This window comes from Crocuta crocuta, unplaced genomic scaffold (assembly GCF_008692635.1).
Source record: "Crocuta crocuta isolate KB4526 unplaced genomic scaffold, BGI_CrCroc_1.0 scaffold562, whole genome shotgun sequence".
Lineage (NCBI taxonomy): Eukaryota > Metazoa > Chordata > Mammalia > Carnivora > Hyaenidae > Crocuta > Crocuta crocuta.
Window position 1 is genome coordinate 321,614 of NW_027531012.1, and position 27,326 is coordinate 348,939.

The 27,326-nt window shown below is 38.4% G+C and overlaps 1 protein-coding gene across 1 annotated transcript in view; it reads left to right on the forward strand.

Moving 5' to 3' along the window:
- ROS1 (ROS proto-oncogene 1, receptor tyrosine kinase) overlaps nt 1-27,326 on the forward strand; it is a 111,945-nt gene that overhangs the window by 22,371 nt on the left and 62,248 nt on the right. Inside the window, exons 6-19 of the mRNA XM_077770835.1 lie at nt 488-636; nt 796-886; nt 1,412-1,621; nt 3,609-3,810; nt 4,519-4,595; nt 6,068-6,190; nt 6,362-6,546; nt 7,939-8,036; nt 11,821-12,314; nt 13,640-13,852; nt 15,023-15,133; nt 16,151-16,329; nt 17,347-17,538; nt 21,545-21,645. Coding sequence (XP_077626961.1) covers nt 488-636; nt 796-886; nt 1,412-1,621; nt 3,609-3,810; nt 4,519-4,595; nt 6,068-6,190; nt 6,362-6,546; nt 7,939-8,036; nt 11,821-12,314; nt 13,640-13,852; nt 15,023-15,133; nt 16,151-16,329; nt 17,347-17,538; nt 21,545-21,645 — 2,425 coding nt within the window. The remainder of the gene's footprint in view (nt 1-487; nt 637-795; nt 887-1,411; nt 1,622-3,608; nt 3,811-4,518; nt 4,596-6,067; nt 6,191-6,361; nt 6,547-7,938; nt 8,037-11,820; nt 12,315-13,639; nt 13,853-15,022; nt 15,134-16,150; nt 16,330-17,346; nt 17,539-21,544; nt 21,646-27,326) is intronic.

Genomic DNA, 27,326 nt, shown 5'->3' on the forward strand with positions numbered 1-27,326 from the left:
ACTGAATATAGAATCCTTTGGGGTACAACTCCTTGTACATATAAAAATAATTTATTGGGACACCTGAGAGGCTCAGTCAGTTAAGCATCTGACTTTGACTCAGGTCGTGATCTCACAGTTTGTGAGTTTGAGCACCATGTTGAGCTCTGCGCTGACAGCTTGGAGCCTGGGGCCTGCTTCGGATTCTGTGTCTCCTCCCTTTCTCTCTCTGCTCCTCCTGCACTCATGCTCTGTCTCTCTCTCTCAAAAATAAATAAACTTAAAAAAATAAAAATAATGTATTTTGTCAATTTCATTGACAAGATGAGTAATAACAACAGGATTGTAGTGTAAACTGGGATACACGTTCTTGGACAATGGATGATTCTCCTATGTATCATTCTCCTGGCACCCAGCCCCTTCACCTGGAAGGAAGCGCTGAAACAGACACCCCTTCTCCTGATTTGACAGACAGAGGTTCATGGTGAATGAAATCTTCTCTCCCCAGCAAATGCAGAGCTCCCCACAGCACCCTTTGCTTCTTCCATTGGAAGCCATAGTGTGACATTACGATGGAAATCTGCCAACATCTCTGGAGTAAAATACATCATTCAGTGGAAATACACACAACTTCCTGGAAGCTGGACTTATACTGAGGTATTAAAAGCTATGTATGTACATACACACAGATTTTTTTCAAATTGTTAAAAGTGCCAAATTGCTNAATGAATTCTATCAGGAAAAACAAGATGCCAGACTGATCAGCTGATTTTCAAAATATTAATCAATTGAATATATGCATCTTTTCCTATTCAGGTGAGTTCTGTAGCAAGATGTAGTCGTAACAAGAGAGTCCTGAGAGCACTAGATGAAACAGACACCCCTTCTCCTGATTTGACAGACAGAGGTTCATGGTGAATGAAATCTTCTTTTCTCCCCNTGGGAGTCAGATACTTAACTGTCTCAGCCACCCAGGCGCCCGAGTAAGAGGAACATTTTGAACAGGGTCTGTCTGTTAGGGGTTTGGAAATGGAGCATGGGGTGAAGGACATCAGGTATTAAATAAGGTAGCAGTATTAGCCTCAATAAGCATCTAGGAGTTAAGGATGGTTTTAAAGCAGGGAAATAATTGCTTCACACGCTTCTTAAAAAGAAAATCTTGTCAACTACACATAGACTGAATTGAGGAAATAAGAGAGATTTGGAAGCACAGACGTCGTGTGACCAGCATGGAGGTTATGATAATACTTTAACATTTTAACGGACATGATTTTTAAAAAACAGCACACATATTGGAGCATTGTCTGATTTCTTCTTTTGAAGATGTGACTTCCACACTAGGAAAAGGATTCAAGCTGAGAGCACTTTGGTTGGGGGGGTGGATGCCTGGGACAGACAATGAAGGAGAGCTGTCTGGTGCCTTTACTCTCAGGCTTAGCTGAATGGACCTCAGGCTTAGCTACCCCAGGCCAGATGTTAGAAGTCCCTGTACCCCTAGCTCTGGAGACCTGGCAGTGTGCAGAGAGCCTCACGCTGAACGAGGCTATGCCCGTACGCATAGCTGGACAGCTGGTGAAGCTGGTTGAGGAAGTTTTCCCCTTCCCCGACCAGTGCCCTCTTATTATTGATCAGATTTTAGGCTGTGTGTGTGGCCACCTGTGCGGCTTATTCCCTGACCCTCCTCAGACCCTCAGGTCAGACACTGGCCTGTGACAATATTTGAAATCTTCCAGGTCAGAGTAGAATAGATGGATCTTTCTTTGTTCAAACTAATGCCTCATGCATTCTGACAGTGCTGGAGCATTTTCTGATGCTGGAGAGGGCACAAGGCTAGTCAAATCAAAATAACAACAAAGGCAAATGTTGCTTTCTATTTCTATTTCTGGGCCTTTCTTCTGGATTTGTAAGCTCTCATGTCCTCCAGGTATTCCAGACCTACACTGGGTATCCTTTTCATGGATAGCACCTTATTCTTCAGTTCTTCCTCACTTTTCTAACCACACTGAAACTTCTAAGTCTCTGTTTTGTGTTCCAAAAGGGGCTTCTTTTCATGATGGGAAATGTATGATTTTAGATGGTGCCCTTATGAAGCTAATTTCTTAACCAAGTGGAATGGTTATTAGGCAGGGATTATCTTGCCCAACCTGACCAACCTTTCAGGGAGGACTTTTGTGGGAGAGATTTGGAAATTAATCACACCTCACCATGTAGGCGGCATCTAACTCGCTCAAAGTGAAGCAGATCGTATCTGAGCATTGATCCTAATGAATTAGGTTTTTTGACCTCCTGATTCTGGTCAGTGAAAGATGATTTGTACCCCTCTGTTCAGCAAAGTGACTGAGTGCATGGAGCAGAGGAGTTGACACAGTGAGGTTTGTGTTTTTCAAAGATTAGTCTGAGAGTTGAGGAGGAATTGTACCAGAGAAAGGCTGAGAGATCAATTGACAGGCTCTTTAAAAACTCATCCACTGTGATGGGGCACCTGGGTGGCTTAGTTGGTTAAGCGTCCGACTTTCGCTTAGGTCATGATCTCGCGGTTCGTGGGTTCGAGCCCCGCGTCGGGCTCTGTGTTGACTGCCAGCTCAGAGCCTGGAGCCTGTTTCAGAGTCTGTGACTCCCTCCTCTCTGACCCTCCCCTGCTCACGCTGTCTCTCTCTCTCTCCTAGAAATAAATAAAACATTAAAAAAAAAACCTCATCCACTGTGAAGACTGAACTGTTTTATTTCTACCAACTCTCATTAGTCAGGAGTGATGCAGAGCATTTGCCAAAAGTGTTCAGAGGGAGCGAAGTCTACACAAGAACAAAGTGTCATCAGAGTATGTCTTTCTCTGGGAAGAGGAAATAAAAGAGTGTGGTTTCGGGGGTGGGAGGTATGAGATGTAGGTGGAGGCATGAAGGGCAGATGAGCTGTTAGATCATTTGTTTTTCTTTCTGCTCTTTGCTACTTAGATAGCTTCTAAAGTCTGTGAGTGGATGCTTAATTAATTCACGCGTGTTCCTTTAATCCTTCGTAAGGGAGAGGGTCCTGCTAAAATACAGTCAGCTTGGATTCCAGGGAACCCTGGGAGCTGGGACAAAGGAACACACAGCGAAGGCCAGCGGAGCTCATGACAGCAAGAGGGAAGCACACTGTTCTAATTCCTGCTTATCTGAACCCGTATCTTCAGCTGGAGCTAGTCGGGCTATAGCACTCTTCCGAGTGAAAAGGCCCAGGATTTACTTCTTTCAACTCACGTTAATCATTGACTCCCGTTTTATTATAGCTTCTCCTCTCCTTCCTCACCGGACTCGACCCTACAGTTTCAATTCATTCAGATCTCTGGAGATTTTTGATAATTTTTTTCTGGAACATTTCTCCTATTTGCATACCTCCACTTTTCATTTTATTTCATAAAGTAGATGCAAGGAAAGTAATGTTTGGAAGTGTCCCTTAGGAAAGTAGGTAACTGGTGTCATTCAGGGATCAAGAGTTGCAGCCTATAGATATCTTACCACTTTCTATCGCTTATTTTGAATATTATTAAAAATATTTAATTTACACTTCAAGAAACTAAACGTTTTTCCTATCCGATTTACATTTTCGCCAGTAATTTTCCTGCTTTACCATGTCACCGTTACCTCTTCTAGTTCCGGAGACTCCTCCTTCCATTAGGAATATTGAGAGCTCAAGTCCTGACACTGTGGAAGTCAGTTGGGCCCCACCACAATTCCCAGGAGGACCTATTTTGGGTTATAACTTAAGGCTGATCAGCAAAAATCAACAATTAGACTCAGGGACCCAGAGAACCAGTTTCCAGTTTTACTCCACTCTACCAAACACCACCTACAGGTAAGAATTAAGTGGTGCAAGGAAATTGTAGCCATCATGGCTGCAGGCATAATAATTATTGAAGAAATATGGCCCAAAAGTTGTTTAAATGTATTTGGCGAACTCCCATTGACTTTGTGCTGCTGGGTTGGAGTTATTGTAGCTTTCCTCAAGTGTGTGTGTTTGAGAGATTACAGTGTCCTAAGCAAAAACATTCTCAAATACTTCTATTATATTTTGAGAATATATAATATATATGTATATATATTTTGAGAATATATATGTATCAGAGGATCCTTACAAATCGAAACTAATAAAGACATCATAAACACCATGAGTACCATTTTTTCATTTAATCATGATAAAAGTAAGGAGGTGAAACTCTGTTTGTGGTGCTTTTTTTTTCTTAAAATTAACTGTTAGGGGGATTATTTTATTACTGTTAGCTTTTCTACCATTTACTAATGCCTCTTTAAATTAGGGTAGGAATGGGGGTCATGCAGATAGCAGAGTTCAGTTTTTGACCTCTGTGACCCTGACCTGTTCTATGGGGAATGCAAACAAGGATGTGATTGATGGTTGTTTCGGTGCTGAGCAGTGGTACGAGAAACTAGATCCATGCATTGCCACATTGTTCTTTAAATAGAAATATTATTGCTCCTTCTCTTTTCATCCCATGTTCACACCATGCCATGTGAAACACATCTTTCCAAATTGTTTTTGGAATAGGTTTTCCGTTGCAGCAGTAAATGAAGTTGGTGAGGGGCCAGAAGCAGAATCAAATATTACCACTCCATCCTCAGCAGGTACAGCCTGGGAAAGTCCTTCTGTTACTCAGGAACTGAGGGTTGGCAAGGGTGGGTTCAGAGCTCAGAGTCTGGGGCCATCTGGCTGATCCCAGGAACCCCACCTCTTCTGCCCAAATAAACACTGTCTCTTGGTACTTGGTAAGCTTTTGATTTTAAATGAATCCCATTATTTGAGAAACAGAAGGAAGTTATTAGACCAAAGTTCTTAAATTAGAATTTAGGAATTTAAAAATTAGAATGAAAAATTTAGGGATAAAAAATGGCCTCAAGCAAATCCTTATTTTCAGATAAAATTACTAGTGATTGTGACTCATCTTTATATACTTAGGGATACATATAATCTTTTGACCCTCACCCCCATTTTATATTATGTATCATCAATGAATACGTTTAAGATATTTTTTCTTCCATTCTCCTTAAGGTTTTTAAATATATCTGGATATAATAATTTACATTTTACCATTTTTAATATTCAATCTACCAAATTAGCTTTTGTTATTTATTTGCAAGTATTTTTTTTTTTCCTCTTTGGCATTTTAACGATTGCCTTGAGAGATTGAATGCTTCCTATATGATGCCTGTGTGTGGGCAAAATAATAATGAAAATGCTTTCTAAGAAGCACTAGAAATATTTGGGGGACACTAGTAGGAGTTTGGAATTACATGGAAAGATTCAGAATTCTGGGCGTCTGTTTTCTGTTTTCACCAGACTACCATTCCCTGAACGGACTGACCCTTACCCTAATCTGCACGCGTCTATGCCAGTGTGTACTGAATGTCATCTATCACTAGCCTTTGGTTTTTTGGCTGTTACCAGGCTCTAGGAAAGGAGAGGCATTTTTGTTATGTAAGAAGCATCCGAAGGGCGAGTTAAATATAGAACAGGCTTAAGGTTGTTGTTGACTGCAATTATTGCATAATTTTTATTAATTGCCCTAAAAGTGTTCATCAACACACACTGCATCAGTCTCCAGTTGAGTGGGACGTCAAGCAGAGCTCTGCGGTCCTCAGATTTCATTGCTCTAAGGACTTTTCTCTGGCCTCAGAGGGAGAGATCATTGAAGAAAAAACAGAGACAAGCAATGTCTGTCTGGTGTTATGCAACAGCCCAGTCTGGCCTGGGCTGGACCACCTCCACCAAGCAGTCACATTCTCATGGCTGGGGGTAATGAGCTGAGCTCCTACTGGGGCAAGGCTGTAGCAAATGGTGATTCTTTATGTGATATTATTTTGGGGACCCTTAGAGGCGCATACGTATAAATCCTACTTGATTGACCCTGTACTTCCCTCCCCTCATCATGGACTAATGTAATTTATACTGCAGTTGAAATGTCCCAGTGCCTTCAGACAAAAATCTGACCAGCCTCTTTCAAGCATTAGTTGCCTTGCTTTGAAGGATGGTAATGGTGTTTTTGTGTGTGTCACTATGCATGTGGTTGATCTGTCTGTAAATCGTGTTATTGTTTTAGCTCAAGAAGAGGAACAGTGGCTCTTTTTATCCAGAAAATCTTCTCTAAGAAAGAGATCTTTAAAGCATCTAGTGGATGAAGCACATTGCCTTCATTCAGATGCAATACACCATAATATTACAGGTCAGTGTGACAGAAAGAAATGTTTCCTTCATGTGAAAAAAAAAAAAAGATCCAGACTGACTTCTGTTTTGACCTCCTTATTAAAAATGAAATGAAATACATTTCCTTTCATGTACAGTTTTTTTCTGGTTGTTATGTAATAATACACATGTATTTGCATGGCTCTTTTAGGAATATCGATTAATGTCCACCAGCAAGTTGTTTATTTCTCTGAAGGAACTCTCATATGGGTGAAAGAGGCTGCCAACATGTCGGATGTGTCTGACCTGAGAATTTTTTACAGAGGTTCAGGATTAATTTCTTCCATTTCCATAGACTGGCTGTATCAGAGAATGTATTTCATCATGGATGAACGGGTTAGTCTGAGATTTAAACTGAATAACTAGATATTGATGCTCACATGCATATCTTGGTATGTTTACAAGTAAACATAATTCATTCAATAAATACTCAGTGAATATTTATTGTGTTTTAGATGCTGGTTTAGCAATGAATCATAGATCTGGTCCATAGGCAGGTCCAGAATTTACCTAGGACTAGTCCTGACCTACTTTTAAGTCATCTTTATTTGTGATTTTTTAGAGCCATGGGCCTATTATATTAGTGATAATTCATTTTGTATAAGAGAGTGGTTGTATCTGTGCTATCACTAGACTACCAATTATGATTAAAATCAACTGCAAGTAGTTTAAATTATAAAATAACCAGAGGTAACTTTAGTAGGTCTCTGAAAATACAGTATTACTGAAATCTTTGAGAAGACAGTCTTGATGTGTTTCAAGTTTCCTTATTTCAAAGGGACAGGCCTATTGTAATCACCATTACTGGAAGCCCATACACTTGGATATAGCTTAAATATTAAAAATGGTTGAGGGGTGCCTGACTGGTTCAGTCAATTGAGCATGTGACTCTTGCTCTTGGGATGGTAAGTTCGAGCCCCATGTTGGGTGTACACATTACTTAAGGAAAATCTTTGGGGTGCCTGAGTGACACAGTCAGGTGAGTGTCCAACTCTTGATTTCAGCTCAGGCCACGGTCCCAGGGTCATGTGATTGAGCTTTGTGTTGGGCTCTGAGCTAAGTCTAGAGGCTGCTTAGGAGTCTCTCTCTCTCTCTCTCTCTTTCTCTCTCTCTTTCTCTCTTTCTCTCCTCCCCCCACCTCCTGCCATGCCTGTTCCTCTGCTCGTGTTCTCTCTCTCAAATTAAAAAAGAAAAATCTTAAAAAAAATAGTTGAGTGCTTCCACAAGCCAGGAAAATAGGTTTTTATATTTCATTGATATAAACAAGACGCACACCCATGAGGATATAAAACTAACTTTTTTAAAAATGTTTTATTTATTTCTGAGAGAGAGACAGGCAACATGAGCAGGGGAGGGTCAGAGAAAGAGGGAGACACAGAATCCAAAACAGGCTCCAGACTCTGAGCTAGCTGGCAGCACAGAACCTGACACGGGGCTCAAACCCACGAACTGTGAGATCATGACCTGAGCCGAAGTCAGACGCTTAACCAACTTAGCCACCCAGGGACCCCTAAAACTAACTTTTAAGGTTTTTTTTTTTTTAAATATATTTGAAAAGTGATCAGTGACTAGCAAATTCTAAGCACAGAACAGATGCTCAGGAATACTTATTGTTAGAGACAGGGTGAGGGTGGGGGACACAGTTAAAAAATAAAAAAAAGAAATGCTTGTTGGCCAAACTGAATATGACAGACACTGATCTATACTGATGCATGCTTGATTCTCTAGGCGTACACCTGTGATTTAGAGAACTGCTCAAACGTTGAAGAAATTACTCCTCCCTCAATTACCACACCTCAAAAAATTGTGGCTGATTCATACAATGGGTATGTGTTAACCTTATAACTATGAATATTCTTCCTTGGCAAGAATCTTTGGAAAAGTTTCTCGATAATGAAACATCATAGAATTTGAAGAGCCAATCTATGGATCTTATTTCTAATCAAATCAAATACAATTTTAGGCAAAGTTTTCCTTCTATAGAGCCATGAGGAAATTACTTGCGAACTTTTTGCAAGTGTGTGGGATGTATGGGAAAGATCTCTTCTGTGGGACTCAGGGAGAGATTCCAGTCCTGAATTTGTCATTTTATGGCATGACTCTGGGTTCCTCTGCTCCCTCAACACTCCCTGTGGGAAGTCCTTCCTGATTGTGCTCCCTTTCCTTGTACTGTTTCTTTTTGCTGAGCAATTCAGCACCAATTCATTTCTCTGGTCTGGTTCTCGGACCTATCAGAAGCTGGCTCAGCAAGATAGATGCTATCACCCACCTTGGGACACAGCTATTGATGGTTAATAACAAGGAAAAATTTCCCATTATAAATATCTATTTTCCCCCCAGAAATGAAACGGACACATTTTAGCTCAGCTGTCCTGCTTAAATTGCAGTATGACTTGGAGCAAAGAACTTTGTGTCTGTGACTTTTGGTTTATCCATTCATATGTGGAAGACAACAATGCTTGCCCAGTTGGGTTATTTTGGAGATGAAATGAGGTATTCCCTGTGAATATATTTTGTGATCTCCAAATGTACACAAATGTGAAGGATGTAAACACAGAAAATTATTTTGTGAATATTATTTTTTTAATGTGAACAGATAACAAGTTAATAACTAATAAGCAAGGCCAATGTTTGCAAGAGTAATTTTTTTCTTTCTTGTAGGAATAAAATTGTTTTAGGTTTGAATGAAAACAAAATATAAAGCCCATGGTACTTTTTATTTTTCATGAAATGATATTCTTTTTTTTTTAATGTTTTATTTATTTCTAGGAGAGAGAGAGAGAGACAGTGTGAGCAGGGGAGGGTCAGAGAGAGAGGGAGACACAGAATTTGAAACAGGCTCCAGGCTCCGAGCTGGCTGTCAGCACAGAGCCCGACGCGGGGCTTGAGCCCACAAACCGTGAGATCATGACCTAAGCGAAAGTCGGACGCTTAACCAACTAAGCCACCCAGCACCCCATGAAATGATATTCTTAAAAAAAGGTTGCTCTTTATTGATCTGAAATCAAGTTTTCTATTCATATTGATTCATAATTTACTAGTTACTTATTTTGTCTTAAGATTGAATGAATCATTGAATTCACGAATGTATTTTAAAAACACTGTGATGTAGGGTAAGTCCTTTGGGCTCCCTGGATATTATCTTTCTCTATTGTAAAAGTCTAAGATCCTGTGAAATGAACCTTGTTGCCGGCAGTTGCACAGAAAGACTCATTTTATAAATAAACTTCACCCACTAAAATAATAATAAATATGATTATAATATTATCGATAATAAATACAATAAGGAGAATAAAATTCACCCACTATATCAATCACTCAAAATTCATCTCAGTGAGATTTTTGGTGGCTCTTTTTTCCATTAGGATAAAATTGTTTTGTGCTTAGATTTTGAAAAGTGACTAGAAATGAAAATGATAATTAATATTAATTGGGCATTTAATATGTGCTGCTAAGTGTACTACTTTCAAAAATCCATTTAGTTCTTGTTCAACCCTATGAAGTAAGTACTTTTACTATGTTAGTTTACAGATAGGAAAGTAAAGCACAGGTTAGTACTTGCAAAGATCTCACAGCTCTTTTTCAAAGAGTACTAAGTACCCAGTACTCTAAGTACTGGGACCAGTACTTAGCTTCCAGGATCTGTCTTCTAATCATCACCCTATACAATAATAGAGTTTCTATAAAAATCAGCATGTAACTTTCAGCAACACTTTGCATATAGTGTTCCTAGGGAATTCCAGGTGTGTGAAATCATTTACTCTCCTGCATTAAAAATGGTTTCCTTTGGGCACCTGGGTGGCTCAGTCGGTTAAGTGTCTGACTTTGGCTCAGGTCATGATCTTGCAGTTCAGTAGTCCCAGCCCTGCACGGGGCTCTCGGCTGTCAGCGCAGAGCCCGCTTTGTATCCTCTGCATCCCCCTCTGCTCCCCCACTCTCTCTCTCTCCAAAATAAACAAACATTAAAAAAACATTAAAAAATGGTTTCCTTTATGCTGTTATTTTGTACCAGTGAGTTATTCACTCATTGAGGCTTCTAAGCCTCTGCCCTTCTTCCCTACCCCTGCTTCTTCTCTTTCTCACCTCTGCCTTCTTCCCCTGAACACCCCAGCTCTGCTATAACCTTCCCTCTCTTTTCTTTCCCCTCCTAAGTGGCAAAGAGGGTTAAAGACCAGCACTCCTTTCTATTTCAGTTCAAGGATTGTAATATTCACGCCATATCTTGTTCTTATCTACTCTGAAGTCCCTCTATATTCCCTTAATCGCTTTGAATTTGGGAAACAGAAGCAGGCAGTGAAGAGCCAAGTTTTAAAAAGTTTCTGCTTTTTGCCTGCTACAACCCTCTCTTAAGACAAAGAACATAGGTTCACATCTCAGCGTGGAGTTAATAGCTCAGATATTATTCTAGCACAGGAGTCGAGCATATTGATAAAGATTTGGAATAGTCATCAAGGAGAACTAGAGTAGGCCTGAATAGGACAAAGAAAATAAGTGGACAGTTGTGACGAGATGTTGGAATCTTGTCCATTCCCGGGGTTGTGGTAAGAAAGATTTACTAAGCAGACATACACTTTTGTTAACATCTGTCTCCATGATCACACATTCAAAATTAGCTTCATCCAAATTAATAGTTTTATGTTTTAGTTCAAATTCTATTTGCAGATTTGGTTTATCAATGAAATATTTTGGTGGTGTTTTTATTATTAAAAACTCACTTCACTGTTACCCTGAGATTTCCATTGGCTTCTCCTAACTGCTGGGTGGTCCATCCCAGCTGTATTGCTGTCTTGTGGGGCAGTTCTTCATGATTTGTAAAGTGGCAGCTCTATTGCCCCACTCAATTGTAAATACTAAAAAAAAAAAAACCCTTCGTCTACTCCAAAATGCAAAGTAGTTATATATATATGGCATATATATATATGGCAACGTAATAACTGTGGTTTTAAAATAGGTTAAACCTTTTTGCTTTATTTTATCATTCACAATGCATGGGGAAATTTATTGAAAGAATTAGGTTTAAGAATATGTGGATTTTGGAGAAAAGTATTTTACGATAAATAACACATTTAGCCATGTAATTTCTATATAATATGCTTTCCTTTAAAAGTAGGCTTACTTAGGGGGCACCTGGGTGGCTCAGTCAGGTGAGCATCTGACGTCAGCTCAGGTTGTGATCTCCCCGTTTGCGAGTCTGAGCCCCACACAGGGCTCACTGCTCTTAGTGCAAAGCCCACTTCAGATCCTCTGTCCCCCTCTCTCTGCCCCTCCCCCGCTTGCACTTTCCCAAAAAATAATGAAACATTAAAAAAAATAAAAGTAGGCTTCATTAGAAAATCTTAAAGACCTTCTTGCTCTTAAATTTTCTGATTTCTTAGAAGTCACACATATAATTGGGAGACAAAGCGTTGTAAGCGAAAATTTGCAATGTTTCAGCATCTGACTTAAATGAATAGTGCATATCTTTAGTAACTACCTTTAGTGTTTTGCACCTTGGTACACCCTGGACTCTGTGACTGGTAAAATAAGAGGTTCTGACTGCACAACAGGACAAAGTGTTACCCATCCACCCTTGCACTGGATCACGCATGGCTTCTTTTGCTCCTATGTCAGGTATGTGTTTTATCTCCTGAAAGACGGCATTTATAGAGTAGATCTCCCTGTGCCATCTGGGAGGGACTCGGAAGCCCTACGTATTGTGGAGAGTTTCACATTAAAGGACTTTGCAGTGAAGCCGCAGTCCAAACGAATCATTTATTTCAATGACACCGCTCGTGTCTTCATGTCAACATTTCTGGACGGCTCTGCCTCCCATCTGGTCCTAGCTCATGTCTCCTTTGCCAATGTAAAGAGCTTTGCTTGTGAAAACAATGACTTCCTTGTCACAGATGGCAAAGCTGTTTTCCAACAGGACTCTTTGTCCTTCAATGAATTCATCGTGGGATGTGACCTGAGTCATATAGAAGAGTTTGGATTTGGGAACTTGGTCATCTTCGGCTCCTATGCCCAGCCACACCCCCTGCCAGGCCGCCCCCAGCAGCTCTCCGTGCTGTTTGGCTCCCACCAGGCCCTGGCTCAGTGGAAGCCCCCTGCTTTCCCCNAGGAGAGTTTGAACTGCTTGACATGTGACTCAGTTTTGAGAACCCATAGGTGATTATTCAGTTATCAACCAGAAGTGCTTTTTAACTTCAGAAAAAGTGCTTATACATTTCTTCTGCATTTATTGGTTTTGCATAAGGAGGATCTCCGTATTTCCCATGTATGTCCCAACAGAATAGTTTGAACATTTGTTGAATGTCTACCAGGGGCCAGGCACTGACATTGTGTGAATGTCTGAGTGAATATATTAGCCAGAGGGATAGAGCAGGTGGATTGAGATTTGTATCCATCCAGACCTTGCATGAATTGGAGCAACTTCTTCAAGTTTTCTGAACTTGAACTTCCATCTCTGGAGGAACAGTATGTGTGGAGCATAAGCAGCTGAGCTCTGGAGCCAGCATGCATGGTTTCAAAGGCTGGTCTTGTCATTTATTACTAGAATGATCCTGAGCACATGACCTAACCACTCCATGCATTGGTTTTCACTACTGGAAAACCGGAATGTTAATTACATCATTCTATGGGATTGTCATACGAATTAAATTAAAGTGCTTAAGTAGAACACTTAGAACAGTATCTAGCACAGGGGTGGGCAAACTACTTCTATAAGGGAAGGCCTAGATAGTACATATGTTCAGCTCCGTGGGCCATATGGTCTCTGTCATAGCTACTCAAGTCTGCCGTCGCAGTGTGTAAACAGCCATAGCTGATATGTAAATGAGGAACTGTGGCTGTGTTCCAGTACAACTTTATTTACAAAAACAGGCAGTGGGCCAGATTTGGCCTGTGGGCTGTAGTTTGCCAACTCCTGATTCTAGACTATTTAGCAAACATGGGCTATTTCTGATTTTAAGACAAAGCCAACTATGCCTGTTTGCTGTATATTTCAACTGCTGTATAGGAAGTTTTGTTGTTGTTGTTTGCTCTTGTATAGTTTGGACTTCTAGGAGGAAGGTGCTATACTAACACTGAGAGTTGTGTAAGAGATTCATCATTAAACATTTTTTTGTTAGGAGCCTGGTTACACTTGGTGGTATTATAGAACACCCTTCTGACAATTTTATGCAGCCACACATCTAGCTTTCACTGACCTGGACTCTGATTTGTTGGAAATGATGTTTCCTTCGACAGAGCAAAAGCTATGGTGTGGCTGGAAAGGACAGTGTCCGAGTCATATCGTGAGACGAACCCTGATGACTAGCGGGTTAACAGGTTTTACTGCCCAATTGCCCTTCCGCTCAAGATGAAGCTGTAGATGAATTTACTGGCAGTCTTGTGTTTGCCATTGACTGTGTCATCCTGGTCAGTAATGTTGCTTATCTTTTCTGATTAGGCCCCTCTGCCTGGCAGAACTGGACTTACGAGGTGAAAGTATCAACTGAAGACTTTCCTGAAATCACTCGTATTTTCTCTAACATAAGTGGGACCATGCTTAAAGTGCCTGAGCTCCAGAGTGCTACAAGGTACAAGGTTTCTGTGAGATCCGGTTCTCCCAAGGGGCCAGGCCCTTGGTCAGAGCCCTCTGTGGGTACCACTCTGGTGCCAGGTGAGGAAATGTTCTTTTTCTTTTTTAAAGTTTATTTATGGGGGGTGGGAGCATGAGTGCAGGAGGGGCAGAGAGAGAAGGAGAGAGAATCGCCAAAGTAGGTTTCATACTGTCAGCACCGAGTCCGACGTGAGACTTGATTCCATGAACCGTGAGATCATGACCTGAGCTGAGATCAAGAGTTGGATGCTGAACTGACTGAGCCACCCAGGTGCACTGAAAATGTCCTTGATTTAGGGAGTAATCCTGACAAAATAGGCTTATTCCCTGTGTCCTTAAGAGTTCCTTGGGGAACCTGGGTGGTTCAGTCGGCTAGGCGTCTGACTTCGGCTCAGGTCATGATCTCACGGTTCGTGAGTTCAAGACCCACATCAGCCTTTGTGCTGACAGCTCAGAGCCTGGAGCCTGTTTCTGATTCTGTGTCTCCCTCTCTCTCTGACCCTCCCCTGCTCATGCGGTCTCTCTCTCTCTCTCTCAGAAATAAGTAAAACATTAAAACAATAAACAAATAAGAATTCTTTGCCCCCAGTGTGGTAAAGAAATTAGAATGAGAGTGCATTGGTCACTTGAGTATGTGTTTATTATCTGGGTTAGGAAAGCAGATAAAACATTGTGTGATATTTAATATACATTTCTAAATTGTTATTTTAAACTTTTCAAGATATTTTTGAGGAAACAATATCTTTTTCTTCTGCTTTATGGCTTTCTTCTTTCTCACGGTTTTTTAAGTGATAATTGCTCTTGAACTCAGAAGGTCATGGGGAGAGAAGTTGAGGGGCGGTGAATTATGCTGAATTCCATCCTCTTGTGACAAGAAAATGGAAAGATAACTATACCATTTATACTGCTGTTATTATCACAGTGGCTTTTGGATGCTCTGCATGGGACCATGGCAACCTATAGCCAAAGGGAAGGGGATTGTGTCATGACCATGACATTGCTAAAGGGGCAATGTCACCACACATTTCTCTTCACATTCAACTTCAATTATGCGAAAATCAGAAAATATGTTTAATATGATAGATAATTCCATTAGGCACATGTAATCATATCCTTCCACAGTATTTCAAATGTTGATATTCTTTACTTTTAAAGAAAATCTTGGGGTGTAAGATGTGTACCTTAAAACATATACTTTCTGTGATATTTCTTTTATTTTCTACCAAACAGCTTCAGAACCACCATTTATCATGGCTGTGAAAGAAGATGGTCTTTGGAGTAAGCCATTAAATAGCTTTGGCCCAGGAGAGTTCTTATCCTCTGATATAGGAAATGTGTCAGGTAAACACCAAATCCTTCGTTCACTTGGATGTCAGCATTCTACTTATATGGCTTCCTACACTCTTTAATCCATTGAAAGAATTGAATGTTTTGGTATTAGGTCAATAATGAAAGGAAAAAACATTCAGTGAACTACACTGCCAGTGATACAATTGAGAAAATGTCAGTTCTTAGGTATGGAGGCTATTTATTATTTCACAAATGGTGAGGCTATTTATTGATGTATTTGACTGTATTGAATCTGTCAATGTTGTCTCCTGGTAACAGTCTATTTGGTTCCACTAAAACAGCTATACTTAAGTAATTTATTATGTTTGCTATAAGACTGAAGCAAGGACTGTTTGTATGAAGTTCTAAATAAAGTGTAAGAAATAATTTCCTGACAAAGAAGAATCTTAAGTAAGAAGTGGCCAATTTTGCCTAGAACACATTAGAATGAAGGAAAGCCTTCGTTGTAGGATGACACAACAGTGAGCTTGCCTGCAGATGACATCTTCTATAATTATGTTAATTGTTTGATCTATTTGCTGGGCCACTAAAAGTACAGCAGCATTTTTGAAAAACATAGGAGGTGGACTTAGGAGGTAGTATGGTAATAGTAGAAAGAATGATGGTTTGGAGTTGTCTTTAATCTGGGTTCCCATTTTCATCTGTGAGGCCTGGGGCAAAATACATAATCTCACTGACTCTTGGGTTCACCATGTCAAAAATGGGGATAATTCCTAATTCATACCTTTGTTTTCAGATTTAAGTGAGATATGTAAAGTGCCTGGGACAATGTTTGGCAAAGAGAGGTGCTCAGTGAATAGTAGTTCCTGATCCTAGTTCCTGATCCTAGGGGTTGAGCTTTTGAGATAATATTATTGAAGTATTCTTGATAGATCCCTGAAGTTCTAATGAATATCATGTTAGTATGTGCTTTAAAATTATATGGAGGTGCTTGTGTGATTTGCTGACTCACCAGGTTTATGCTGGCATACATGAAAAATAACTGCTACCAATTCATTTTGTTCTGAGACATGGATTGGTATAACAACAGCATCTACTACAGCGACATGAAAGGCGATGTTTACGTGTGGCTGCTGAATGGGACGGATATCTCAGAGAATTATCACATACCCAACATTGCAGGAGCAGGCGCTTTAGCTTTTGATTGGCTGGGCCAATTTCTCTACTGGGCTGGAAAGACATATGTGGTAAGTTAAAGCTCAGCATTCTGGATGCTCTAGAACAATACCCAGCCACTTCAGTGACTGAGAGTTTTCATGCTTTTTTTCCTACTTGTATGCCACCTATGCTATTATTTATTTAATATTTGTCTCCAAATATACTCATTTTTTAACTAAAAGGAATTTATGTGTAAAGAAAGCCTTATATCACTATTTGTTGTACTAGTTATTCTTTTTGATTGCTGAGTAATATTCCAGTGTGTGTGTGTGTGTGTGTATGTGTGTGTGTGTGTGTACACACCAATATATACATACACACCACATCTTCTTTATCCACTCATCAGTTGATGGAGTTTTGGGCTCTTTCCATAAGTTGGTTATTGTTGATAGTGCTTCTGTATATATTGGGGTGCATGTGCCCCTTCAAATTAGCATTTTTGTATCCTTTGGATAAATACCTACTAGAACAATTGTTATCAAATATACTTAAAAAAATTTTTTTAATGTTATTTATTTTTGAGAGAGAGAGACAGAGCATGAGCAGGGGAGGGGAAGAGAGAGAGACACACACACAGAATCTGAAGCAGGCACCAGGCTCTGAGCTGTCAGTACAGAGCCGGACGCAGGGCTTGAACCCATGAACTGCGAGATCATGACCTGAACTATGTTGGAGGCTTAACTGACTGAGCCACCCAGGTGCCCCATTTTAAAATTAATTAATTAATTAATTAATTAATTAATTAAAATACATTCTTATCTAGCAGTGTTTAAGTTGTCTAGCTGTATGATTAGTCAGAATAAGTATTTTAATTCAAAATAAATTTGCCTCATTTTTTCCCTAGAGTCATGAAAAGAGATAAGCTCAATGAGGGCAGCTACCATGACTGTTAGGCCCCCAAGGCTTTGCACACTACCTAGCACGTAGTGCTAATAAATACTGGTGATTGGATGAACCCATCAATTTACTAATGATTGCAACAAACTATTCAGAAATGACAATGTCATTCAAAAGTCATTAACCAACCATACCATTATGTTTTATAGATACAAAGGCAGTCTTTGTTGACAGGGCATGCAGACATTGTGACTCATGTGAAGTTGTTGGTGAATGACATGGTGGTGGATTCCGTTGGAGGATATCTCTACTGGACCACATTATATTCAGTTGAAAGCACCAGGCTAAATGGAGAAAGTTCCCTTGTACTACAGACACAGCCTTGGTTTTCTGGGAAAAAGGTGAAAACAAGACCTGATCATTTAGTAATATTAAGTAGTGCTATTGAATAGTTATGACAATACTGTTTCTGCTTATTGTGAAGAGTTAAAGTAGAATTTGAAAGGACATACTGTTACAGTAAGATCCTGGTGTAACCAAAATTTTTCTAAGGCTTATTTAATTTTCTAATTGATTAAATAAATTAAAATACAATATGGAGAATTTTATAATTTGCTTTATCTTTTTTAAAAATATTTTTATTTATTTCTAAGAGAGAGAGAGAGACAGTGTGAGCAGGGAGGGTCAGAGAGAGGGAGTCACAGACTGAAACAGGCTCCAGGCTCTGAGCTGGCAGTCAGCACAGAGCCTGACGTGGGGCTCGAACCCACAAACCGCGAGATCATGACCTAAGCGAAAGTCGGACTTTTAACCGACTAAGCCACCCAGGCTATAATTTGCTTTATCTTGAAAGGACCCACATTTAAAAGCATTTTAATTTCTGATTGTTTTTATAATCTTCAGGAATTGTATTGGATATTTTAGACCTTCTTAACAGGTCAGGATTAGATGTTTTATTATTTTTTATCAATTTTGGGTACTGACTGCTCTAAAAACTGTGTGACTCCTACACAAATTATTTCGCTTTTCTTTGTGTGTTTCCTTGTCTGAAAAATGGGAATATTAGCAATTGTCCTACCTCTTAGGGTTGTTGCAAAGATGAAATGAGATAATTAATGTGAGGTACTGAGAATAGTGCTAGGTACATGGTAACCGCTCAATGGTTAAGCTCTTATTATTGTAACTAAATCTGAAAAGCACACTTGATATAGGAACATTTCTAAAACAGATGTTACATCCTCAGCTTCTAGAAAAAAAAAAACCATTTTTCTTGATCCTCAACTTCTAGAAGCAATACCTATCTTCTTGATACCCTGTAGCTATCGTCTGAAATGTCTGAATTTTGTGTTTCCTGTTCATAATAGTAATATATGTTTGCTGTAGGAAATTTAGAAATCACAGAAAAGCATAGAAAAGAAAGAAAGAAAGCATTCATACTATTTCTACCTAGGATATTTCTTAATTTTTTTCTTATTGTTTTAATCTTTTTTTTTTCTGTCGGTAGAGATAAAATACCCATAATATAAAAAACCAGATCATTTATAAACAAATTATTGAGTCACATGATCCCCAATACAAGGATATATGGGCTATATATAATACCTAGGTTATTTAAAAGACCTTATTTGCATACACAGATTATAGCACAGACATTTAAAAGAAATACAAAATTTTTTCAGAGACTGTTTTTTAATTTTATTTATTTACTTTGAAAGACAGAGAAAGAGAGAAGGTGAGCAGGGAAGGGGCATGGAGAGAATCTGAAGCAGGGTCTGTACTTCAGCACAAAGCCCAATATTGGTCTTGAATTCACGAACCATGAGATCATGACCTGAGCTGAAATCAAGAGTCAGATGCTTAACAAACAGAACCACTCACGTGCTCCTAAAAGATATACAAATTTACACACTATATCCAGAGATTAATTATTCCTGTCAAATGATGAAAACATCTCTTAATTCTATTTTGGAGACTTTGAGTCTGAATGTAAGAAAGTATATTTTTTTATGTCTTGATAATAAGTGTTAGGGGAAAGCACTTTTATTTTTGAAAAAACATAGTAAAGAAAAAATAATATTATCTCAAGAGTAACTTTCTATCTATTCCTGGGACTTTGTCAGTAATGTCCCCCACTGCTCCAATCTTGTTGCTTGAGTAATGTTCATTCTGCAAAGTTCTATAGTGGCCCTGGGGACTTTTCTGTAAAGGAGTAGAAAATTATATTTCTCAGCATGTTTGGGGAAACACACCCTCCTTTAAATTCCCATTCCAAATCCTTCACAGGCTGGGGAGTGCTGCTTGTACAAATCTGTGTTCTGGTTCCGTGGTTTGATGTCTTACCCATTTGCCTCCATTAATGTTAGTGGGTGTTTTGAAGGCAACGTATTTTGCACCGAGCACAACTCTCATTTCACTGTCACTCATTCCTTCATATGTTGCTTATAGATTTATCATGAAGTCATGAGATACTGTGCAATCAATAGGTATAATAAAACAACCAGACAATTATTTGTAGAAAGGCTTGATATTTGTGTGATTAGGAGAATGCAGTGAGTTATTCATCTAAACTGAAAATATAACCTTTGCCACATTTGATAGATCGCGCAGGCTCATATATATATATATATATATGTACATGTAGAACACGTTACCACAGGATTTAACCTCAAGCTTATACTTTAGGCCAAAGGGATTATTTCCAAGGCATGTCTGTTATTAGACATAACATTGTTACCAAAGATTTATGGAACATCCTCTGGCTCTTTTTAAATATGGGCTCAAATGACTGATGTAAAGGAATTGGGTAATGACCCAAAACCTGAATTTTATTTACAGCTCAAATAGTTTGTTGTATTCTAGAACAGGGAGTTGTAGAGTATTCTTTTTTAAGAGATAAAATAGCCTTTGTGATTTAGAAAACTTGAGTGCATCTCATTATAAATAACCAAGCAAGATTAACCCGATTTCACTTTAACAGACACAAGACTCAATTAATTTCTTTTAGCCTGAGGCAAGAACATGATTCAACTCCCCAAAAGCTGGGGATTGCTAGATAATTTTTTTGTGTGTGTTTGCTTTTCATTTTTTTGTTTTTTAATCTTGGAAAGGAGTAGACTGTTTCCTTGAAGACAGAGGCTGTGATTTATATGACAGCTGGAGGTTCTTGCAATCATGTACTTTTTTTTGTTCTTGGATACCTTATTGTATTCTTTTTACATTTCTCACTGAGTCATCATTTTTGTTTTTATGCTGCAGTATCTTGTTAGAGATGTAGCCATCAACTTTTTAAAAAAATTTTTAAATGTTTTATTTACTTCTGAGAGAGAGAGCATGAGCAAGGGAGGGTTCAGAGAGAGAGGGAGACAGAATCTGAAACATGTAGCCATCAACTTTAGTCCTTGATCTCTCTTAGCCTCTAGATCTGCTATAGAAAGACTCCACCACTCTGAGGCCATACACCTGGCCATCTCAGCTTGTTTGAAAAATACCTATAAAGGCAAAGAAAGCAAAAGAGTGTTCCCTTGGATTGTAATTTCTGTCTCATGCAGTCTATTTCATAGGAGAAGCCGTCTTTCCTCAGGTCTTACCTAGGTAACTGGACATAAAATTAAGGCATGAACTGTAACAGGAAGACACAGGAGGATTAGTAAGAAGTGGTTTTCATATGTTAGCTAGACATAGAACTTTATATGATATGACTCTATTCAATTATAAAACACAAAACTCTGTGTATTATATTTTTAAAATGTGTCAGGATGTTTTGGTTGTAATGAGCAAAAAATATAATTTAAAATGGCTTAAAACATTGGTTCTCAAGCTGGGTGTCACATTAGCATGATCTGGGGAATTTGAAAACATACTGGAACCTGGGTTCCATCTCCAAAGATTATAATTTAATAGGATGCACTCTGAGAATTTAGGGTTTTGAAGAACTCAGCAGGTAATTCTAAAGTGCATCAATGTTTGAAAACAACAGATTTAAATGAAAAGAAATTTATTAGCTTATACGGCCAGAGTCCAAAGTTATGACTAGCTTTAGGCAAGGCTTAACACAGTGGCTCAAAGTTCCTGATTCAGTAGGACCTGGAGTGTGGTTGAAAATTTGTAATAATTTTGCAGGTACTGCTGATACTGCTGGTCCAAGAATCATACTTTGAGAACCACCAGAGCTAAGTTTATAGAAGTCCCTGCCTTCTGAGGATTTTTAGGCAACCTGTGTTTATATCCAAATTACATAGAAATAGGAATCTCACATAATTTTTCTATTCAGTGAAAGGTAAAAATTACCGAGTTTATTATTCCAAAGGGGACATTAAAGAGAAATCTATAGTTTAAGTGTGACTTATTCACAAAGGTATCCTCTAAACGTGTATTTGATTCATTTTTCTTATCTTATTTTCTATTTAGGTAGTTGCTCTAACTTTAGATCTTAGTGATGGGCTCCTGTATTGGTTGGTTCAAGACAGCCAATGCATTCACCTGTACACAGCTGTTCTTCGAGGGCGGAGGTAAGTACTGTCTCTTGAAAACAATTGGTTGAGAATGAGAACGACTTGCCCCTCAGTTATGTGACAGTGCATGAGAATTCATTTATTCTTCCAATAAGCACTTACTAGTTGTCCACTGGTTTTGCAGGCATTGTGCTTGTGGGGAGAGGGAGGTTTGTAAACAACTAATGACAGTTGAATACGACAGTAGAAAGAGAGTGCAGTGAAGTTGTGTTTTTCCTCTTCTTAACATGATGGAGTTAGGCAGAAATCATCCTGTACCACACATGAAGACTGGAGTGGAAAGAAACACATGAATTACTCTCTTGATCTGTGTCCTCAAACCAGGTCTCCAGTTTGACAAATACATTTTAAGGCACCGATATGTCCAGGGGTACCTGGGTGGCTTGTTTGGTTGAGGTCATAATCTTTTTTTTTTTTTTCCTTAAATAGTTTATTGTCAACTTGGTTTCCATATAACATCCAGTGCTCATCCCAACAAGTGCCCTCCTCCACACCCATCACTCCCCTTCCTCTCTCCCCCACCGCCATCAGCCCTCAGTTTGTTCTCAGCATTCAAGAGTCTCTCATGGCTTGCCTCCCTCCCTCTCCCCAACTATTTTTCCCCTTCTCCCCTATGGCCCTCCATTAAGTTCCTCCTAATCCACCTATCTGTGCAAACATATGATATCTGTCTTTCTCTGCCTGACTTATTTCGCTCAGCATAACAATCTCTAGTTCTATCCATGTTGCTACAAATGGCCAGATTTCATTCTTTCTCATTGCTATGTAGTATTCTATTGTATAAGTATACCACATCCTCTTGATCCATTTGTCAGTTGATGGACACTTAGGTTCTTTCCATGTTTAGGCTATTGTTGAGAGTGCTGCTCTGAACATTGGGGTACATGTACCCCTATGCATCAGCACTCCTGTATCCCTTGGATAAATTCCTAGCAGTGCTACTGCTGGGTCATAGGGGAGTTCTATTGTTAATTTTTTGAGGAATGGATGAGGTCATGATCTTGTGGTTCATGAGTTTGAGCCCTGCATTGGGCTCTGACAGTGTGGAGCCTTCTTGGGATTCTCTCTTCCCTCTCTCTCTGCCCCTCCCCTGCTCACGCTGTCTCTCTCTGTCTTAAAAATAAATAAATAAATAAACATAATGAAAAAAATTTTTAAAAAGACACAGATGTGTCCATCATCACAGAAATTTTCCTGTGCCCCTACTCAATCAATCCCCCCTACCCCTGAAATATGTACCTTTTGTGTCTGGCTTATTTTACTTAGCATAATCTTTATGATTCATCCATGTGTTAGGAGTATTAGTCTTTCCTTCTTATTGCTGAGTAGTATTCCATTGCACGAACATACCATAGTTGGCATATCCATTCTCCTCTTGATGGACATTTGGATTGTTTCCTGATTTTGGTTATTACGGATAAAACTGTATAAATATTTATATACAAGGCTTTAGATGTATTGTTGCAGTAGAATTGCTGGGTGATAGGGAAGATATATGCTTAACTTCTTAAATAATTTCCTGGTTTTCAAAGGGTTTATCCCATTTTACATTTCTTCCAGAGATGTATGAGAGTTCTGGTTCTTCTACATTCCCCCAACAGTTGGCTTTGGCAATCTTCCAAATTTTCACCACTTATTGGTATATGTAGCAATACATCATTGTGCTTTTAATTTACACTTCACCAATAACTAATAATGTTGACCACTTTTTAATTTGTTATTGACTATTTATATATTGTCTTTTATGATGTGGCTTTTCAAGTGTTTTTCTCACTATTTAATTGGTTGCATATCTTTTCCTTATTGAGCTGCTGGACATCTTTATATATTCTGTATATAAGTCCTTTGTAGAATATATGTGTTGTGAAATTTTTCTCTCAGTATTTGGTTTACCTATATATTTGTTGGGTGTATTTTGGCAAGCAAAAGTTTTTTAATTTTGACTTAAGATTTATCAATTATTTTCTTTTTTAAAAATATTTTTAATGTTTTTGAATTTATTTTTGAGAGAGAGAGAGAGAGAGAGACAGTGTGAGCAGGGGAGGGTCAGAGAGAGAGGGAGACACAGAATCCAAAGACAAGCTTCACGCTCTGAGCTAGCCGTTCAGCACAGAGCCTGACGCGGGGTTTGAACTCACAAACTGTGAGATCATGACCTGAGCCAAAGTTGGACACTTAACCGACTGAGCCACCCAGGCACCCCTCAATTATTTTCTTTATGGTTTGTGTTTCCTGTGCCTGCTATAAGATATCTTTGCCTATCCCAAGGTTGTGACAATTTTATATGATGTGTTTTTTGTTGTTTTATCTTCCTCATTTAAATATGTGATCCACTTAAACGTGGTTTTTAGACATGGTTTTTAGATGTTTCTTTCCTTTTCATATGAGTATCCAATTGTTCTAGTACAATTTGTTAAAAAGATTTGCCTTTCATTATTTAATTGCTTTGTGCCCTTGTTCAAAATTATTTGACTGAATATATTTTGGTCTATTTCTGGACTCTCTATTCTGTTCCTTTGTTATATTTGTCTAGTCTCATGCCAATACTACATTTTCTTGATTACTATAAATTTAGGAAAAGACTTAAGGATAGGTGATATTAAGTCCTCAATTTGTTTTTCTTTTTCAATATTTTTATTTTGGCTATTCTTGATCTTTTGCCTTTCCAAATAAATTTAAAAATCATCTCACTAATTCTTTAATAAAGCCTGTTGGACTTTTAAATCTCTTATCAATTTAGGGAGACTGGATATCATAAAGTATTGACTCTTCCAATCAATAAAAATGGTATCTCTCTCCATTTATTTTGGTTTTCTTTAATTTCATTCAGACGTGTTTTATATTTTCAGTGTAGAAGTTTGTTTGTTTGTTTTTTAGAGTAGGCTCCATGCCAACATGAGGCTTGAAATCACAACCCCAAGATTACAAGCGTGTGCTCTAATGACTGAGCCAACCAGGCACTCCTAGAAATATAGAAATTTTGCACTCCTTTCATTAATTAATCCTGAAGTGTATGATTAAAAAAATTTTTTTAATGTTTGTTTATTTTTGAGATAGAGAGAGCCAGTAGGGAAGGGGCAGAGAGCAAGGTTTATCAGAGGATCCAAAGTGGGCTCTGTGCTGACAGCAGAGAGCACAAAGTGGAGCTCAAACTCATGAACCATGAGACCATGATTGAAGTTGGACGTTCAACTGAATGAGCCACCCAGGTGCCCCTCTGATTTTTTTCTGATGCTTTATAAGTGATGTTGCAAAAAATTTCATTTTCTAAATGCTTATTACTAGTATGGAGAAATCAAATTGGGTTTTGTATATTTACTTGGTAAATTACTTGGTAAATGGATTATCTTGATTCATTGCTAAATTCACTGTTCCGGTTACATACAGAATGCTTTAGGGGGTTATAATTGTCTTTTAAAATGAATTAGGAAGCATTCCCTCCTCCTCAATTTTCTGAGTTTTTCTATAGCACTGATACGAAGTTTTGATAGTATCCACCAGTGAATCCTTCTGGGCCTGGAGTTTTCTCTGTGGAAAATAATTGTTTGTTTATAAGTCAATATATTTTAAGGAAATAAAGTTATTTAAATTTTCATTTCTTCTTGAATCAATTTTGTTCATTCATGTCTTTCAAGGAATTTATCCATTTTGAATGAGTTGTCAAATTAAATTTAATAATAGTCCCATGTTATCACTTTAATGTCTATAAGTCTTTTGTGATGTCCTCATATCTCTGATATTGATACATTTTTTTCTTGATCACTCCTGGTAAGGCTTTATCTAATGTATCAATCTTTTTAAAGAACTAGCTTTTAGTTTTATTGATTTTCTCTATGATTTTCCATTTCCCATTTTACCCTTTTCCAGTATTATTTTTATTATTTCTTCTTCTTTTATAATATCCTCTTCTATTCTAGCTTTTTAAAAAATTTTTAATGTTTTATTTATTTCTGAGAGAGAGAGAGAGAGAGAGAGACAGCATGAGCAGGGGAGGGTCAGAGAGAGAGGGAGACACAGAATCTGAAGCAGGCTCCAGGCTCTGAGCTAGCTGCCGGCACAAAGCCTGATGCAGGGCTGGAACCCACGAACCATGAGATCATGACCTAAGCCGAAGTCAGACGCTTAACTGACTGAGCCACCCAGGCACCCCTATTCTAGCTTTTTAAGATGAAAGAAAAAAATTGTGTTCACATCATTCCATTAATATCTTTATAATATTGGCATTTAAACCTATACATTTCTTTTAAAGACGATGTTAGTTGTATTCCACAAAATTTAGTATGCTGTTTTATTATTTTTGATTTCAAAATATTTTCTAATTTCTCTCATTAGTTTTCTTTGATTCATATGTTTTTAAAATGTATGTTGCTTAATTGTGAAGGGTTTTGGGATTGTTTAGGTATTATTTCTATTAATTTCTAATTTAATATCATTGTGGCCAGAGAACATACACCATAAATTTTAATTTTTTGACATGTATTTAAATTTATTTTATGGCCCACCACTGGGTATATCAAGATGAATGTTCCATGTGTATTTATTCTGCTAAATAATCTGTTAGATTATTAGATTAGTTATTATTAGATTAATATCTATTTGGTATAGTAGTCTGTAACTGTCAAGTACATAAATTGGTTGATAGTGTAGTTTAAATATTTGTGTCTACTTGTACTATCTATCACTGAGAGGAAGGTGCTATAGTGTTCAACTATGATCGTAGATTTGCCTATGGTTCTCTACAGTTGATGTACCTGGATCCTTTGTATTATATTGTTATCTATATACTTGATTTTACTGCCTTTTTTTTCCACTATAAAATGCCCTCATCAGTCTATGATAATGCTCATCACCTTAGAGACCACTTTGTCTGATATTAGCGTAGTTATGGCAACTTTATTTATTTATGTAAAGATAGAGAGATATTGGGGGAAGGTCAGAGAGAGAAGGAGAAAAAGAATCCCAAGCAAGCTCCATGCTGTATCCTGATGCAGGGCTCAAACTCAAGAAATCATGATCCCTGAGCAGAAATCCTGAAGTCAGATGCTCAATTGACTGAGCCACCCAGGTGCCCCTAATGGAGCTACTCTTGAAATTACTCTTCCTTCTCTAAGTCCATCCATTGCCTTTAGTGTATAAAAGAATTAATCAGGTACAAGTATAATAACATAGCTGACCTGGAACTTGAAGAGGGTGTACCCATCAACAATTCAGTTATATTTAATTATGTCAGAACTGATTACATGCTTCAAAGGACTTTATGTCCTTACTGTTCCCTCTGCCTGCAATGTTCCCAGACTCGGTTCCCTTGGTCAATTGGTATTCAGTCTGCATGGCTCAGTTTAAACATGTTCTCTGGCATGACCAGACTTTTTCTGACCATAGGTCTCCTTGTTAAGGAATCCACTCTACCTTTCCTTTTACAGTGTCATTCAGCAGTTTAGTGTTTGCTCATCTTCTTCCAGACTGCCTTTTCTGCTAGCCTGTGTATTCCATGAGGGCAGGGATTGTCTCTGTCTTATTTATCACTGTATTCTTAGTGGCTAACATAGAGCGGGGGTACAAAACACATGTTGAATGAATGAGTGAATGCATGAACAGTACAGTACAGAGTTACAGCACAGTAACCTCAGCTGACCTGTACACATATTTCACACTTTATGGAAAAATTTGTCTTTTTA